Source organism: Chaetodon trifascialis, chromosome 5, assembly GCF_039877785.1.
Source record: "Chaetodon trifascialis isolate fChaTrf1 chromosome 5, fChaTrf1.hap1, whole genome shotgun sequence".
Lineage (NCBI taxonomy): Eukaryota > Metazoa > Chordata > Actinopteri > Chaetodontiformes > Chaetodontidae > Chaetodon > Chaetodon trifascialis.
This window is the reverse complement of record NC_092060.1, coordinates 11261583-11278949: the sequence shown is the minus strand read 5'-3', so window position 1 is coordinate 11278949 and position 17367 is coordinate 11261583. Positions and strand designations below refer to the sequence as shown.

At 42.4% G+C, this 17367-nt stretch overlaps 1 protein-coding gene across 1 annotated transcript in view; it reads left to right on the top strand.

Annotated features, from left to right (window-relative positions):
* tenm2a (teneurin transmembrane protein 2a) overlaps positions 1-17367 on the top strand; it is a 205346-nt gene that overhangs the window by 35140 nt on the left and 152839 nt on the right. The window contains exon 2 of the mRNA XM_070962078.1: positions 15386-15767. Within this exon, the coding sequence (XP_070818179.1) occupies positions 15542-15767 (226 nt within the window). The 5' untranslated portion in view covers positions 15386-15541. The remainder of the gene's footprint in view (positions 1-15385; positions 15768-17367) is intronic.

The window sequence follows — 17367 nt, the reverse complement described above, 5'->3', positions numbered from 1 at the left end:
ATTAGACTTTCACTCCGGCAAGTGTTTCCAGGGAATTCGTCTCGGATGTAGTCATACCTCTTAATGGAGCTGAAGATGTGAAAGTTGGCAGTTGGCTCTTTATAGATTTTATGGGTGCTGTTGTAGCCAGAGGGATACGCATGGTTGTGTCGAAGGTCTGTGTAGAGAGAGAGCTCAGAGACGGGGGGGGGGCTTAGAGGGCTGTTTAGAGCAGTGGGAAGGCATCTATATTTTATCATGCCATTCATATTTGAGCGGGGGAGAAGATGGGAGAGGCAGCACGGTGATGGGAGAAACTGAACACACTCCCTCTCTATCTTTCAGTGGATGGCGTTCATTACAGCGCAGGTTATCCCTTTTAAATTACAGCTTCAGCAACGGCCCCAACCCCCCCCCCCTTTCCTCTTTCTTTCTCCATTTCCCTACATCCATAGTCCTCTCTGTTTTCCTCCTCCCTCTTAGACAACTCTATTGGATTTTTAGTCCTTTCCAAATGAATTGAGCTGCGGCGCTCATGTCGAAACGAGCCCAGTCGATTGCCTAAATGTAACTATGCATAGTTATCGGGACTGCAGCGCAAGCCATTTGTGGGAAGCCTAAACATTATAAACAAATAAAGCAGCCGTATTGCCTCCAGGCCCTTGGTTAGGAATGCACTGCAGTGTCTGGTGAATGGGCAGCCAGCGTGAAATCCAATATAGGCCTGTGTGTGGAGGAGGAGGGGGAACACTCTGCTCCAATCTTCATCAATATAGCACTATACAAGGCTGGTATGGTGGCTGCCACCAAAATACGACCACTATTATTTTGACCACTCCATGCCACATCTGATACTACTACCACCACTCCTGCTACTGCTGCTGTTTCTTTTACTACACAGAGAAAAAGCGCTGTTCTGCAAGGGTTCTTTGGTTACCGGAGGTCCCCAGGGACCTGTAATCAATCTCTCCAGCTAATCAGAGCATGGAACTCAGACATGTCTCCAGATCTCAGGTGGCTCTTAAAAATGTCCTCTGATACAGTTGATCTCAAACATTTCATCTCCTCCTACAGGGTTATATTTTATAGCGCCATTTTGGCCTTGCTTTTGTGGCAGCCTACAGAGCATTTTTCATAAACAGGGTTTTCTAAAGTGCCAGTGTAGGCGTAGGACAAAAAAAAAAAAAAAAAAAAGAGGCAACTTTTCTCACTGCTGCCTTTACATATTATTACATCTATTGCAATCACAATGACCACCAAAAAAATCAGTGATTGCTGGTAGTTTCACTGGTGGCAGAAGCTATTATTAACAGCTCAAAATTATGATGTTGGACCTTGCAGTCTAGCCATTCTGAAGGAAAAAAATCACCTTGGAGCCTGACCACTATAGATGGGATTTCACATGGCACTGAGTAGGCTGTGTTTTCTCCTATCTCCTCCACCAATTCTGTCCTCAGCTATGTTTATCTCTTATCACTGTGTCCTAATGGCTTAGTGTGGTACAGGAGCTGTGAGGGATAAATCACCAGGGGTCTGGATGCTGCAAGACATGCACACCTAAAGGACCCCTCTCTCAATCGCTGACTACCCCATGGAGACCCCTTTATTGCCGACAGTTATTATGATATTGACCCAGAGCAAGGGTCAGGGCTAAGAGTGATGGCCTCATGCCATTTGTTGCAGGATGCCTTTCGACGACCTGTGTGGCATGCTGCTGTTGCTGGAGGATATGTGCTCCACGAGAATGCCCCCTGAAGCATGAATGCATAAACACACACATCCACAGCCCCGTTCGTTTGTTTGTGTCCATCCCTTGAGCGCTCTGCTGTGTCTCTGTGTGCATGCAAATGCATGTAGTTGTGTGCATGGTGCAGTGCGATCAGGGACAAGGTTAAAGGGTAACGCGTTCCTTTCCTGATGTATGACTTTGGGGTAGCCTGTAGCATCCATTCCTCTTTATTCTGGTCATTTTGTCAGATATCAGCTCAGCTACAGTCCCGCTGCTGCCACCAATCCTAGATAACCTCTCAGACAGCCGCAACCCTGTCTCATCACTGCAAACAGAATCCATCTTGACAAGCCATTTATTCTTATTATCAATTTTACAGACTTATTCTTCATAGTACAAGTGAAACAAATCTGCCAATTGGATGTGATAGCTCATTTGTTTCTGTCATGCCAAAGTGGGACATTTCTTGAATCAAGACGTAGTTTTAAAGATCAACCACTGCTGCATGAGGGATTGTGTAACACATTGAAATATATCTCACCTCAGTGGGTAGATTGTTGGTGTCCTTATTTCTAGTAAATACAGTGTTTTTTGTTGACTGGATATAAAATGAGAGATAATTCTTTTCAGATGAGTAGTTTATAAAGTGCTCATAATTCTTCTTCTTTATTGGAAAATGCATTTCCACATGCTTTATCTTGGCACATTTTGACTCACTGTACCCTGAGGCACAGCATGGAAACCTGTATAAAGCGTCTTGCTGATAGCGATGCATGCCACATTCTAACCCAGTGTGGTGTCCTTTTAATTTAACTCCGACTGCTGCATTAATCCATCTCTCTCTCTATTGGGTAGCCATTATGGATATGGCTGGTTTATAAAGTATTTTTATGAGACGGCTCTGGCTTTTTGTCCAGCTCTACTGCAAAGTGGCCCCTGCAAAAGCCTAGCTGTTGTTCTCCCATCTCCCCCTCTTACCCCTCATTTCATTTCTTCTGTGTGCCTTCCCAGCCACATCCTCTCTAATGAAGCTAAATCTAGCATGCTAAATGGGACCAGTCAGCTATGTCATTGGTACTGGAGTGGCCATAGCAGTCTTCTATTGGTCCCCGAAGGCACAAACACCACTTCAAGACTATGAGTTGATGGCATTAGAAGCATGCGCTGTACAGCAGACGCAATCAGTGTGGACTCAAGCGGGCTAGCACTTCTCTGTGGTAGCTCTGAAATATCAGTGCCATGTATGCCTCCAAAGACAGAGGCACCCATGTGTGGGCTGCAGGGAACAGATAAAGTAACAGAGTCAAAATCTGTATGTGAAAGTGCAACTGTAGCTGCAGTCGAGATTGGTACTGTACCAAAGATCAAGAGTAGAGAGACGTGCTCTGCAGGATAGCAGCCTGACAATTGCGGCGCTCTCAGCTTCAAAGTTCTCAGCTTCAGGATTTCGCATAGAATCTAATGGCTTTGGAGTGTGAGTGCACACAGTAACACAAGTGGAAAAGCACCGTAATATGGGACCCTACATGACAATCTAAAAAGCACACACACTTGTAGGTACACACACACGCACACACACAGTGTGTCAAATCTCCTACTGAAGTCCAATATATCCCTCACAAACCCATTAAAGGTGCTTCATACAACAGCCTCTCACAGAATACAGAGAGAGGGAAGTGAGAGTAGCACAGACTGAGAGCGACACACAGAGAGTGGGAGAGCCACGTATTTGTTACTGTTGGTGCTCGAAGTTAAAAAACATTCTGGCAGATAAAAGTACGGTTTATACCCAGATGTATTTTGATGTGATTTTAGATATTAAAACATATAATAGTAACACTCTTTTTCTTATTAGGTTGTTCAAAAATGTGCAAATTTGAACATGGATGAAATATTATGAAGTGTCCCTGTGCCATTTGTAGAGGATTATAGTATAAAAATATTGGATCACAACTAAGCTCATCTTCAAGCTGAAAAGGAACTGGTGGCACTACTACAGTAACTTGCACAGCAGCAGCCAGCCCACATGTTTTTGAGCGATATCACACAAGACGAGAGGGTATGTTATACTGAGTATGAGCGAGCTCAGGCACACAGGACACATGTGCATTAGTTATGGTGAATGAAGGTGTATCAAAAGCATTAATAGTTCAACAATTGGTGATTCCTAATGAAATGCGCTGAACAACTTTCTATGAGCCTGCATAGTCATGTCAGTGGTGTGACTCTAGGGATGACAGTCAGTCACATGTCAGTCAGTCAGTCCAACACTTAATGGTTTTGGTGATACTCTGACTTTTCCTGTAGTACCTTAAGCCAGTCAAGTTTTCACTTACTCACTGAAACACTGTTGAAAGACTGCCCATCAACTAGATGGATTGCTCTCATAGTGCCATCAATCTTTCCTTTAGCTTGATGGTTTTGTTGAAAAGTGGCAATGACAACAGTGACGTTGGCGGTAAACAGTGTACTTTTTTGTGTGTCATGTTTTGTTTTTTTTTTAGTTTGACTGCTGTCTGTGAGACAAATTGCACCTAGGGGACATTAACGTTCTGCTCTACTCTGCTACACTTTGACATTTTTGGTTGAGTGGAATTTCTCAATTCACTTATATTTATTGGGTGAATTGGCATGAAATTTGGTGCAGACATTCATGTTCCCCTCAGGATGAATTATAATAACTTTGGTGTTTCTCTGACTTTTCATCTGACGCCATCGTCAGATCAGATGGTCAGAAATTCAATTTGTCCAGTACTGTGACATCATCCGCCTGAGCCATAGGTTACTTTGTGTTTAGTGCGAAGTCGCAAATGTGAGCGTTGTGAGAATGTCTTGTTTTTGATCGTCTTCCACAAATGATGCTTCCTGATAGGATATACTTAAACGAAACTAATACGAAAGCTTAAGTGGCTTCACAAAAGATGGCAATGATTCCCAGACAGTTATGTTTTGTTCCTGCACATATATTTGCAACACATATTTAGAAAAATGGGAGCTCAGGAAAGTGCTGTTCTCTAGAGTGTCAGTAGGCTTACCCACCTAGATTAATTAATGCTTAATTCTTGTCTGCTCTTACCATCCTGCAAAATTGCATGTTTTTTCAAAGATACCTGAAAGCACATAGACACAAAAGCACTGCATCCTGGAGACAGCATTGCTCTCTAGATGTTGTCATGGTGGTTAAATACTTGCGTTTCTCCTTTAATTGCGCAAACGTTTAAGTGCTCCAGAGCCGCTGCTTTTACATTTTGTCAAACCTACGTAAACTAAATCCCATACAGGCTTCACAGTCTAATTGCATGTATAAGTTCTTTCACTTCTGTGAAAAAACTGAAAGCATAAATGGAGGACTTGTTTTGTTTTTCAGTCAGCTTCTAAGTTTCAGGTCCATCTGCTTATTTAAAATGCACTCAGCTTTCATTCTGCTCAATACATCATCATGGACAATTTTACATTCTCCATGTCTGGAGATTGTTTCCACCGCGTATGGATAGATGAGGCACGGAGGAAAACAGACAACCAACACTAGTTCTTCTGAAGTTCAGCAATGATTCACTGCAGCTTGTTTTTGATCTATACGTATGTGCCTGGGTTGAAGTAAGACACCCATATATGGCTGGCAGTCGAGTCTCCTCCCTGCTCTCTCCCTATTTGACATTTCAGCCTGAGGAAATGACTCTTCTCTGGCATTTATTCACTGCTCCAGGGTTGTACAGCCCTATAGCTGCTGTCATTTACACTTTTTAATGTGTGTGTTAGTGCTACACTTTTCTGTTTGGTTAAACAATAGCTGGCTTTACTCTAAAGAGACAGAATGGCAGTAGAAACAGCTACAGTGTCCCTCAGCATTTCACCTCTGCATAGAGTTATGGCATGCACACGCACAGACACGCACACAAACAGGCGATGCATGTTGTACAGTAAAAGCCAGCCAAAGCCCTCAGTGTGTCACCTCTGTCATAGTGTTAATTAGACAGTGTCACCGTCTGTCCCTAGTGACATTTATTGCACATTTGAATATTTTACCCAGACAGATGGTAAGAATGTCAAGGCGTGACACTGAGTTATTAAGCCCTAGCCCTCTCCCTTGGCGACAGAATGCAGGGCTTGTCAGCACTCGATTGTTTTAATAACTCACTGGCAGTACCGCAGCAAAGTTTGCCCTGACTCTCTGTGCTGCAGCTAGTACCAAGGGCAGAGGTGAAAGTGCCCCCCTCCTCATCCCCCACCCACACACACACACACACACACACACACACACACACACACACCCCAGCCTGGGCGTCATTCTGCTGAATGAGGAGCAGGAATTCCCTCACTGAATAAAAGAACAAGTGGCTTGGCTCTGTGACCCCTCTGCCGACATTATGCATCTGCACACGGCCATGCTTTTCTATACTGCACGTGACCTTCACGTGCGCTAACACTCCTGTCAGATGCACAGCCCAGCGTGAATGTGCTCCATAACCTTAGAATATGATACCACGATGTCACACTATGGTCAAATCCTTCTCGCTCACTCGCCTCATTGTTGCAGCGTGAGAAGGAGAAAATACAACTTCTTTCAAATAAACAATATTGTCTGGCATGCTACAGTAAACCTTGGGTGTACCAGTTGAAGCTGATTTGAGCTACAGATTTGTTGAGATCACCGAGCTGCATGAACTCCACAACAATAAGAAAAAAAGTATAGCTTTTTTTCCCCTCAGTAGGTGAAATAACACTAATATGGGAGGACGGTTTCAGAGGATGGATTTGGCCTTGTTGGCATGCATACTCGTAGCAGCAAGGGCAGGGAAGCCTACTTAAATGAAGTTCTGTTGGCAGGTGTTAGGTTGGATCTTTATCAGCTAATGATCAAACAATGGCAGATTGTAACGCAGAAGCTGTGGCAACGATCCCTGTTGCAAAAGATTTATACAAATGTGCACTACAGGGAGGTAAATACCTGAAAGGGGCACATTAAGCTGTCTATAAGGCAGTATATAGATGTCAGTCAGGCCACAACTTGCAAGTGCTGGCAAAGAAGATTCAATCATGTCTTCAGTAATGTTAGCATCATGTTAACATGCCCACGATGGAGCTGTGAGGCACTATTTTTGCTTGGCTGTGAGTTCCAGATTTGTGCGTGTGAAAAAAAAAGAAAGTATTTTAAAGGCTTTCCCACAAAGACACAACACAGTCAACCTGGTAAGAGTGTGAAAGTAACCAGAAAATAAACTGAGCCCACTTGTTAACATTATGGCATGCCACATTTGGGAAACAGACTCACTGTTACTAAAAGATTGCAGTATAAAATTAGCCTTAGCAACCAAGTGAACACAATCTCGACACTGAATTTTTTGCATTATTCATTTTCCATATTGAGGAGAAATGGAAACAAAATTGTGGCTCAAATTGTACGAAGAACACAGAGAGAATGAAAAGCAGTTTATCGTCCGCCTGTCACAACTGTGGCATCCTTCTAAAATGCGTCCGGGTATTGTAGAGAGACTCGACTAGGCTGTAAATTTGGAGCATATTCGTACGTTGTTCCAGAGTCTGATGTGGATGTAAATGACCTTTAATACACATAAACGCTGGGCAAATATTGATTTGTTTGTGGTTTATTTTGTGTGTATAATGTAACAGGCCAGCAAAGTGGACTCCTGACAACCTCTGCCACTGTGTAAAAAAATTCTAGTCATCTGTTGTTTTGCGACAGTGTGAGTCTATAAGCCGGGTTTGTTTAGTTATTCCGGTTATATCCACCCCGCTGTCACCCTGTCTCCTTCCCACAGCTCATTCTCATCTTGTCCGTCATTTCTCCCTTGAGTTTGTGAGCTATGTGTAATTACCCACTTTGTTTGCACCTTGGCTCTAACTGCCTGCCTGTTCACAGCAAGCTTGTGTTCACAGGAAGCGCGCGTGTGTGTGTATGCGAGCATTTGCATGCAGCAATCACTCTTTAGCAAATATGGGTGTGACAGGCAAGAGTATGCAACAGTGCTGGTGTGTTTCACAGCACATGTGTGCGTCACCCCAAGCCCACTCTGGCAGACACGGAGAGACAGAGAGAGGGACCTTGTCGTCTCTAATCCCTTTGTTTTGAGTCATGAGTCAGATTAGAGCTTTGCGAAGCGTTTGCGAGGCCTGCAGAATGTGGATTTAAGGATTAGTCTAATAAACAGAGGCTCTGTGGCACTCTGCAGCCCAGTGTGGAGATTACACAGGCACCGAGAGCAAGGAAGAGAGAAGGGTGGATTGTTTCCTCCATTCATTTCCATCCTGACAAATGAGAGGATGAGAGGAGAAGAGACATAGAGGAGAAAATGGAAGGTGGATGAGGTCTCTTCACAGTTCCTGATCAGTATGGCAGCTTTCATCCATCTCATTCCCTGCAGGGACCACAGCTATGAGTCACATATGCAGACCTTGGGATATATGACTCTTATCCCATACTCTTGTATGACCTCAGCAATACTTCATAATTACTGCATTGAGGCCGGCTGATCACAGGGGATGCTCCCTGATTCAAATACTCAGCAAAGGACAAATAATGCACAGAACAAACGTTTAGTACAAACTCAGAGGGCTAAGAGGAAAACGACTATTGGCCTTCATGTCTTTTTTCTTTTGTTTCTGTTCTATTTCAGTACAGTCTGAACTTTCAGAGGCTTGAACAGAGTTACCATTACAAAGGAAATGTCTTGTGTTATTTTTGTTAAGTGACCTTATTGTTGTGTGGCAGTGCAGATGAAAGGTGGCCTAATTTGTTAAGTCTACCACTGACTTATTGCGGCATCACTTGCTAAAAGCTGAGATATGAGCACTGGCTGCACAGCATCACTGCATTCAGAGGCTGAATTGAGGGACATTTAAATGCAGAAGATGCACAGCAATTTAACAGTGACGTCATGGAAATGATCATGTGAACACAAGTGAATCAGTATCAGGACAGTGTCAATGAAAAATCATGTCAGCTTGTACTCATGCAAGTACAAATAGTGACACAACTTGTGAATACCATGGCCGATCACACTTAATAAGCAAGTGTTTTTTTCCTATTTGGCTAAAAGAGGTGTTGGAGGTAATGGGGCGAGGTGTGTGGGAGTGAAAGTGATGAAATGTTTCCTGTCCTGCGCGCCCCTCAGCTGTTGGCTCTCAAATCGTCTTGGATCTGAAATGGGCTGCAGTTTCCAGTTGAACTGGGGCCATGCAAGCAGTCCCAGCCATCCTTTTTCCTTGTGTGTGTGTAAGTACACATGCTTGTGTGTGTGCGTGTGTCTTTGCGTGCATGCGTGCACTTGCAATGCCACCCAAGATCGAAGACATGATTAATGACTCTTCATGGTGAGAGGCCTCTCAGTCAGAGCCTGTCTAAAGCCCAGAGAAGGCAGGCTTGTGTGTGTGTGTGTGTGTGTGTGTGTGTGTGTGTGTGTGTGTGTGTGTGTGAGAGAGAGAGAGATAGAATCACAGAGGTCATAGTGCATTTATAGATGTGGATACATATAGGAATATTTATTTATGCTAATACACACACGCATACTTCTATCTCAGTACAGGAAGTAATCAGGATGCTCAGCTCTTCCCCTGACAGTGAAGCTCCCATGAGCCTTCTCTTTAGACACACACACACACACACACACACACACACACACACACACACACACACACACACACACACTATCTGCTGTATACAGCTTACATTTGTTATTCATACAGTGAAATCGAAAGTGTATTGTACATAATGAGATGTTTGTTGAAAAAGCTATTAATTACTATACAATGTTTAAACTAATTACATTGATTCAGTGTGCACCCCCAGAAAAGATTTCGCTGGTGAAAATAACAAATTCATCATAAGGATAATAAGGATTTACACTTAAAGATATGATATCAAGCATAAGCTGCTCGTAAAGGAAGTCTACACATGAAATTGGATGCTTTAATGAACTGTATGTATAATATTTTAGTCTTTTCTTTAGTCTTGGACCTCCAGTTGGACAGTCGTCTTGAAATGAAGATGCATGCAGGTTTTTTGGTGATGGGTAATTGAGTACAAGTCTCATATAACAATTTGTTTTTCCTCTTTATTCTCACACAACCTCTCTGTACTCCACTCTCTCAGTGTCTACTCCTTTATTTCTCTCAGTCACTCTGTGTCTTCCTCTCTTTGTCTTTGTGAACAAACTGTGTAAACAACTTAATTTGAGCAGCGGCACAAAAACAGCAGAAAATTGAGAGCAAAACGCTTTATAGCCACAATGTTGTCTTTTGTGATACCAGGGCCTTGTGTTTTCAATAGGCCGTCTTTTTCTACTCAAATTCCTTTCAAATTAAAAAAAGATAGAGAGGGAGAGAAAAAAAGACACCAAATGAAGAACTTCATCTCCTGTTGACAAAGAGTGTTGGAAGAGTGGATTAATTTTCTGATGGAAAGGCTCCATGCTGTGTTTTATCAGGCTTTTAGCCACCAGTCTCGTTGGCTGATTGTTGTTTTTGGTTTGGTTACAACTGAATTAAATGAGCCAGATAATGGCTGATTTAGAGGCTGCTTTTATCCAACCATAAGATAAGATAAGATAAGATAAGATAAGATAAGATAAGATAAGATAAGATAAGATAAGATAAGAGATACAAAAGATGGCAAATACAATAAAGATAATTAACAGAATAAATTATAAATAACATTTCCAGTTCAGGTCTACTAAAAGTTTGTTCATTCTATGCATATGGGTACAGACAACAGGTAGTGGTATGAAGTACACAGAGATTAAACAATTAATCAATAAGTTGAATGATGAGAAAAAAATTCCCATCAGTTTTGATGATCAATTAATCTTATATGTCTTTTTTTTCTAGCAAAAATTACACATTTTCAAGTTAGAGTTTCTCATTTGTGAGGATTTGATGCTTTTCTTTGTCTTGTACAGTGTTGGACAAGATACTTAGCATATGTAGTGCACTAAGATACCCGTTACTTAATATTGAATGAAGCTTCGTGACTGAAGATACGTGTCCGTGTAACTTACTCATCCTTGCAGTTTTACTTCAGACTGCAGCAGAAAGCTCTGCTGTGTTTGAGCCTCAGACAGAGTTGGGAAAATGTAGCTTGTTTGGACGCGACTGCACTACTTGATTAATTAAGGAGCTAAGGTGCTGAAAAGCTAATTGATTCAGAAAACAGTGACGTGTCAACCACGCTGCTGAGAAATGTAGTAAAAGTTGTAACACTGGTCTTAGGTGATAATGAAAGGAAAATGTCTGGGATTTGGACTGTTGGTCGGACAAAAGAAGACATTTGAACATGTTGTTTTCAGCTGTGGGAAAAAGGAAATGTTTTTGTTTTTTTTCTATTTTCTGCTGTATAGACCAATGTATTAATAGTTATGTGAAAAAATAATCTGCAGATTAAAGGTTGATTGATTGTTAGTTGCATCCCTGTTGCAGTACAGCATGTATCACACAGTTCTGCACATACTGAATATACAAAAAACGGTAATTGTGAAAGCTCTATCGTACAGTCTTGTCCAGAGTGTCAAATGTCAGTAAACAATGTGTGGATAGTTTGTATCATATAGAGAGCGAACATGCCCTGCTTCAGCCTCCTCCTAGTTACCTGCAGTAGGAGTCATCTGCACAGGAAGCCTCCCACAGTGTGATGGCCCTTAACAGCATCTAAACTAGCACTCACACACCACCACCGTGCTTATTTGTCCGATAAATTAGAGCAGCGGCTTAGTGGAATCTTTGCAGCTAATTGTCTTTGGGTATCCAGCCATTGTACATGTAACTATAAATAATATGCACAGCTGAGCCGGGTCGATTGCGATCAGCAGGTTCCCATAGCCGGTTGTCTTTGCAACACTTTCTTCAGGTAGATTTGAAAACAGGCCTAACTGAGGCATTTTCAAACTATAGATGAACGAATGCACCTACTGCTGAAACACTGCTTCGTCACGTGTGCCTTAACTACGTTACATAAGTTAACTTACATACATACCTTAAATATGTCCAGCTTGACTTTCGTAAGTCAGTGAAGTGAAAGTCAAATGTTTTACCCATTCATCCACCCCAATCTCCTCAATATGTGGACTTTTTGTTTTTTTGTGTTACGTCACCCAGGAATGAGAACAGCCTGAATGGCTGCATCTGAATTTAAGGCCTTATCTGTGTTAACACGGTTTATATTGCGGCCTTCTTTTCTTCGGTATTTAGACTTTCAGAGGTTGATCAGGTTGACTGGGAAACCATCGGTTTGATGCTCGCTAATCCACCGATGTCATTAGCTTCCTATTAACTGGGTGTGATTTCTAGTTACAGTGGATTTATATTGTGTCATTTTGCATATTTTCTTCCCAAGCTCTTATTTGCAGAGAAAAGGCCATTATCTGTACCAAACTTCACCTCTGTAATTTCGAAAATGAATTCTCCACCCTCCCTGTCGTCTTCCAATTACTTTTCTCATTCTGCCTGGATTTCATGGTCACTTCACGGTCGCACGCATGTCTCTTTTCTCCTTCGTCTAACCACCCTTTTTTGCCTGTCATGGAAGCACAGCTACTTGCAGCCTCATGTGGGTGTTTGCACAGTTTTGTAGTTGTGCGTCTGCTTGTCTGTCTGTCTGTTTGTTGTATCTGTGTGCCTGACCGGTCAGAATGACAATAAGTCGTAATACTTCTGATGAATGAGACAATCCGCCTCAGTGTGATGATCAGGGGAGGTTGGACCACTGTCACCAGAGTAATTAACAAGGAAAAGTTTGGCGTGTGTGCATGTGTGCTTCAGCGACCTTGAGGAAAACACCTGCATGGGTGGAATGTGATTGATATGCGTTCCAGATCGTGTGATTGACCCCCTCGGCTTCCTCCACCTCATCCATCTATCTCACATTCTGTGTCCTTTCTCCTCCTGCTTAAGTAACATTATACCTACGAACTACTACTCCAATCCTGGATCCTACCACACACACACACACACACACACACACACACACACACACACGTCTGTTAATTCTATATCACTATACTGAGTTACTATATGAATATCTGTAACCCCAGCCATATACACCAACTTGCAAGCTATGGCATTGCTTTAAAAGGAACAGTGCAACATTTTGGGAATTATTCACTTTCATTACAAGAGTTTGTTCAGAATATTGGCACCACTCATATCCATGCATTAGATACAGAGCTGGAGCCAGGAGGCAATTAGCCTAGCTTAGCATAAAGACTGGAAGCAGGGATTGATAAGATTTCGGTACCATAACTATTTTTTTTTAAGCAAAATAAAAAGCCAAAGTCCGCGTGTCACCTCCATTTTTTCCCCACCCATATTCTGCGATGACCCACCCCTGTTCTGCCTCTGATTGGCTCTAACCCAAACGTATTTTTCTTACCCTAACCAATCATCTAACCCTTAAAACGGAATGAAAATTAGGCAATCAGAGGGACATCGGGCAGGTCAATTCAGACTATTGGGATTTTGGAATAATGAGCCATCAGAACAATGTGCAGTCCCCAGCCAGTTGCTGTTCCACTGGCTTCTGTAACAATGCAATCTCTCATTTCTTGCCTCTGTCCTCTATAGTGTTCCTGAGGTTTACCGTCCATATTTAAGGAAAATGAGCATCTACTGCAGTATTTGATTGTTGGAAGTTATTAGTTATTAGAAATGTGCATGACCTTTTTAATTTGTCAGTTTTCCTAAAATAATTGTAATTGTTAGCATACAAAAAAATTACAGCTATGGAGGAGGTTGGGTACATACATTATCGCAACTTGATTTCCATGATGTCCACCAAATCATATAATTCTACATTAGATTGCTTTGCACATGTCCATTCTTACTGAGAGACGTGATGGGACACACAGCCTTGAAATCTAATCTAATCTAATCTAATCTTGCCTAGCCAAGATAGCTGTTTCCCCTGATTTTTTGCTCATCTTTTCCTCCAGCTCTGTGTCAAACTTCTCATCTAGCTTTTGAAAAGAAAGTGAATTTCCCACAGTTTTTAACTATAATCATAACCCTGACCACAGTCACATGCACTCAACAGGTATACAGTGCACACACACAGCAGCAGCGCACGCTCAGGTAGCCTTGTTTGCCCGTCATTTGCGTAAAGCCAGTCAGGATGTCCACATATTTCCCAAGCCAGTATCCCTCTCTGTTTCCTCACCCACCATTCAAGGTACCAACACATTAAGGTTGAACTCCTAATAGCCTGCGTGATGGATGCCGGAGCATAATGAGCTCTTTATGAGACTTAATACCTACTGTTAATCAATGGACATAGCAGGGCATTTTTCAATACTACCTTCTAAGCATTTTAAAATGAGCCCTCATTGAATAGATTCACTCACATTCTGTGAGTCCTTCTCTCTCTTTTTCTCCCTTCTCATTCTTCTTCTGTTCCAGCATGCGATTAGTTACATCACATATCCTGAATCAAATGATGGCTGTTCTTTAGAAATGCTCTTGCCCGCTCCGATATCAATACATGCGGTCCAGACTGAGAGATATTTTGATGAAAATGCAATGCTACGCTGTAATGCAGTGGGTGGACCAGACTTTCCACGGCCTGGAGCAATAGAAACACGGATGACCTATTTATTACCATAAATATCCCATACAGGCAGCTGCTGGAAGCATTCCTGTCAATTACTGCTGGTTGTTGTATTGTTGTATTCTGATCTTTCACTGCTAATGTAATGCGTTGCTCAAGGCCGCTGCACTCATATCATGCTGTATTAGCATCATAATCATGTACTGTATAATCTGCATCCACAAGTATAAGATTTGAATAGATGAAAACTGTGCTGGTCGGGATACAACAGAAATGAACAGAGCAGGCGTCCACGCAGAGGAAGTGATGTCTTGATGCGCATGTTTAGCTGTAGTAGAAGTTGTGTTACAAGCTGTGTCAAGGCAAGCACTGTTATCCCAGAACAGGTACCTTCATACTGTATACGTGTGTGTGTTTGTTTCTGGGTGGTTGTGATGTTGTGTGTGTGCGTGTGTATCTGTGTCTGCCTGTGTTTGATTATCCCTTACAGCCTCTAAGGGAGAGGGATTCATTCTCACTCTGATAATGAGGGAGAGACTAGCAATGCCCTCAAGTCATTTCTCCTCTTCTTCCATCCTTCCTGTTGCATCCGGCTGCTTCTCTTTTTTTCTCGCCCTTTACCTTTTTCCACTCTAGATAATCTGTGTCTCTTTCCCATTATTCTCTCTGTATTTCCTCGCTGCTTTCCACCCACTTCTTTGTTTCTTAATTCTCTGCTACTTCTTGTCATCATTTTTTTTCCCTTTGAGTGTGTGCATTTATGCACCGCTAGCATGAGTTTAGGATGGCTGCACCGTGTTTGAGTCACTCTCTGTTTTTATGTCATAGATTTCAATCCTGGCTGACCATTTTTCATCAGCGGGGTCGATGGTTGTCTTTCTCTGTGGACCACAGTGCTGGCAGCTCCGTTTCTCCCCACAATAGCCTTACTTATCCCGCATCAATACTCTGATGCGTTGTATATGTGCCTGGTTGCTCAAATGTCCATTCGCAGCACTCCCTCTTACCTTACTTCCAGTGTAGATTCTCCATAGAGTGCAAAGCAAGAGTGAGTCACAGCAGTGCATCCATTAATTGTATACCAACCCCTTTCTGTCTTTTCCACTCTCTCTATCTCTGTTTTCCAGGTGACTGAAGTGGAGACTGACATTACAGAGGCCCACTAGGAGGCCCCTCCATCTCCCCCCCACCATCTCCTCCTCCTCCTCCTCCTCCTCCTCCTCCTTCTCCTCTGCTTCCATCTCTTCTCCCTGCATCCCTACCCCTGCACATCCAACCTCAGCATGGATCTGAAGGATCGTAGACACCGCTCCCTGACCAGGGGTCGCTGCTCCAAAGACTCGCAGTATAACACCGCCTCCCTAGATGCAGATGAGTGCCGTGTGCCTACCCAGAAGTCCTACAGCTCCAGCGAGACGCTCAAGGCCTTCGACCATGAGCAGAGGCTGCACTATGGCGGCTGTGTGACTGACCTGGTTCACCACGAGGCTGATGAGTACTCCAGGCAAGGTGGGTTTGTAGAGCAAAGCATTTCCTGCAAATGCTTTATTACACTGTAGTTTTGGGCTCGGTCCATAAAGTGCTGGATGGGAGACATTACATGAAAAATCAAGCCAATTTTCTGACTAAAAGAAAAGTTCAACATTTTGGGAAATATGCTTATTTTTCTTTGCTGCCAAGACTGAGATTAGAATATTGATACCACTCTCATGTCTGTCAGCTAGCTGTGTATCTACTGCCAGCAACTTGTTAGCATAACTTATCATAAAGACTTAAAATGGGTGCCTAGCAGCATCCCCAAAGCCCTTTAATAAACACGTAAGCTTGTTTGTTTAATTCATATAAAAACCAAAGTTTTAAAATGACACATTAAGGTTTTCGAGGGTGTTCTGTGAAGCATCACATTTTCTTTTTATACTTTTTGTATAGATTACACAAATGCAATGTGACATGTTCTTTCAACTAGCTGTTTCCCCCTGCTTGTCGTCTTTGTGCAAAGCTAAGCTTACAGGCTGCTTTGTCTTGTCAATCTTTCCATGTCACTCTTGTCAAGAAAGCAAATAAACATACTTTCGGCAAAGCTATATATACATTACATACATTCTATATTATGATAAATCACAGAGGAGATGTTATTGCAAGCTTTGTCGAAAAAAGGAGTTTATGAGATGCAATAAGGTTCCAGGGTTATAAAATACTTTCTAGATATTACAGACAATGAAAGCTGCCAATTGCAGGTTAAAAAATAAATTAAAAAAAAATTAGAAGCTCAAGGATGTGGCAATTTCCTGTTAATTTTTACCAATTATTTCTGCTCTCAGTGCAGCTTCAGTAAGCAACTCATTTTCCTGGCCAGGATGTATGTTTGAGCCAAACATGGCTACACTTTTTTAGAGGCCTTCCTGTCCTGTTTTGTGATTCTTACATTAAACATCTGCTATCACACATTCAGCACTCACACTGTCACACATGTAAATGTTTTCCTTATATTTATATTACTTTTAGCCACTGCATGTTTCTTGAGAGGCCTCTGAGGCAAGCTGTTAACGTAATCAGATGGTGTAAATGCTGCACTTTGCAGCAGAAGACCAAAGCAGACCTTTAGCACTGGCAAGCCTGTCATAATGAACTTCTGTATCCCCCGGTGAGCAAGTTAGCCGATAGGCCGATAGGTCATCTCTAAAGGGGTGGGCCTGCTCTCATAGGCATGTCTTTAAAGTGAGTGTGTCTCTGTACACGTGTGTGTGTGTGTGTGTGTGTGTGTGTGTGTGTGTGTGTGTGTGTGTGTGTGTGTGTGTGTGTGTGTGTGTGTGTGTGTGTGTGTGTGTGTGTGTGTGCGCACATGTGTATATTGCAGAGGGACATGAAACAGGCGGTATTGATCCCTGGCTAGTGAAAGGAGTCAGACTCAATGGGATTGATCTTTGCTAAGCTCTGTTTTCTCTGCATGGACACAGACAGGAGAGGAGGAGAGCTCAGAGCAATACAACACAATGCAAAAGAGAGACAAATAACAGTAAAACCCCACTCACAAAAAATAAAAAATAATAATATATATATATATATTTGTGCATGTGTGTGTATGCGTGAGTGTGTGTGTGTGTAGCTT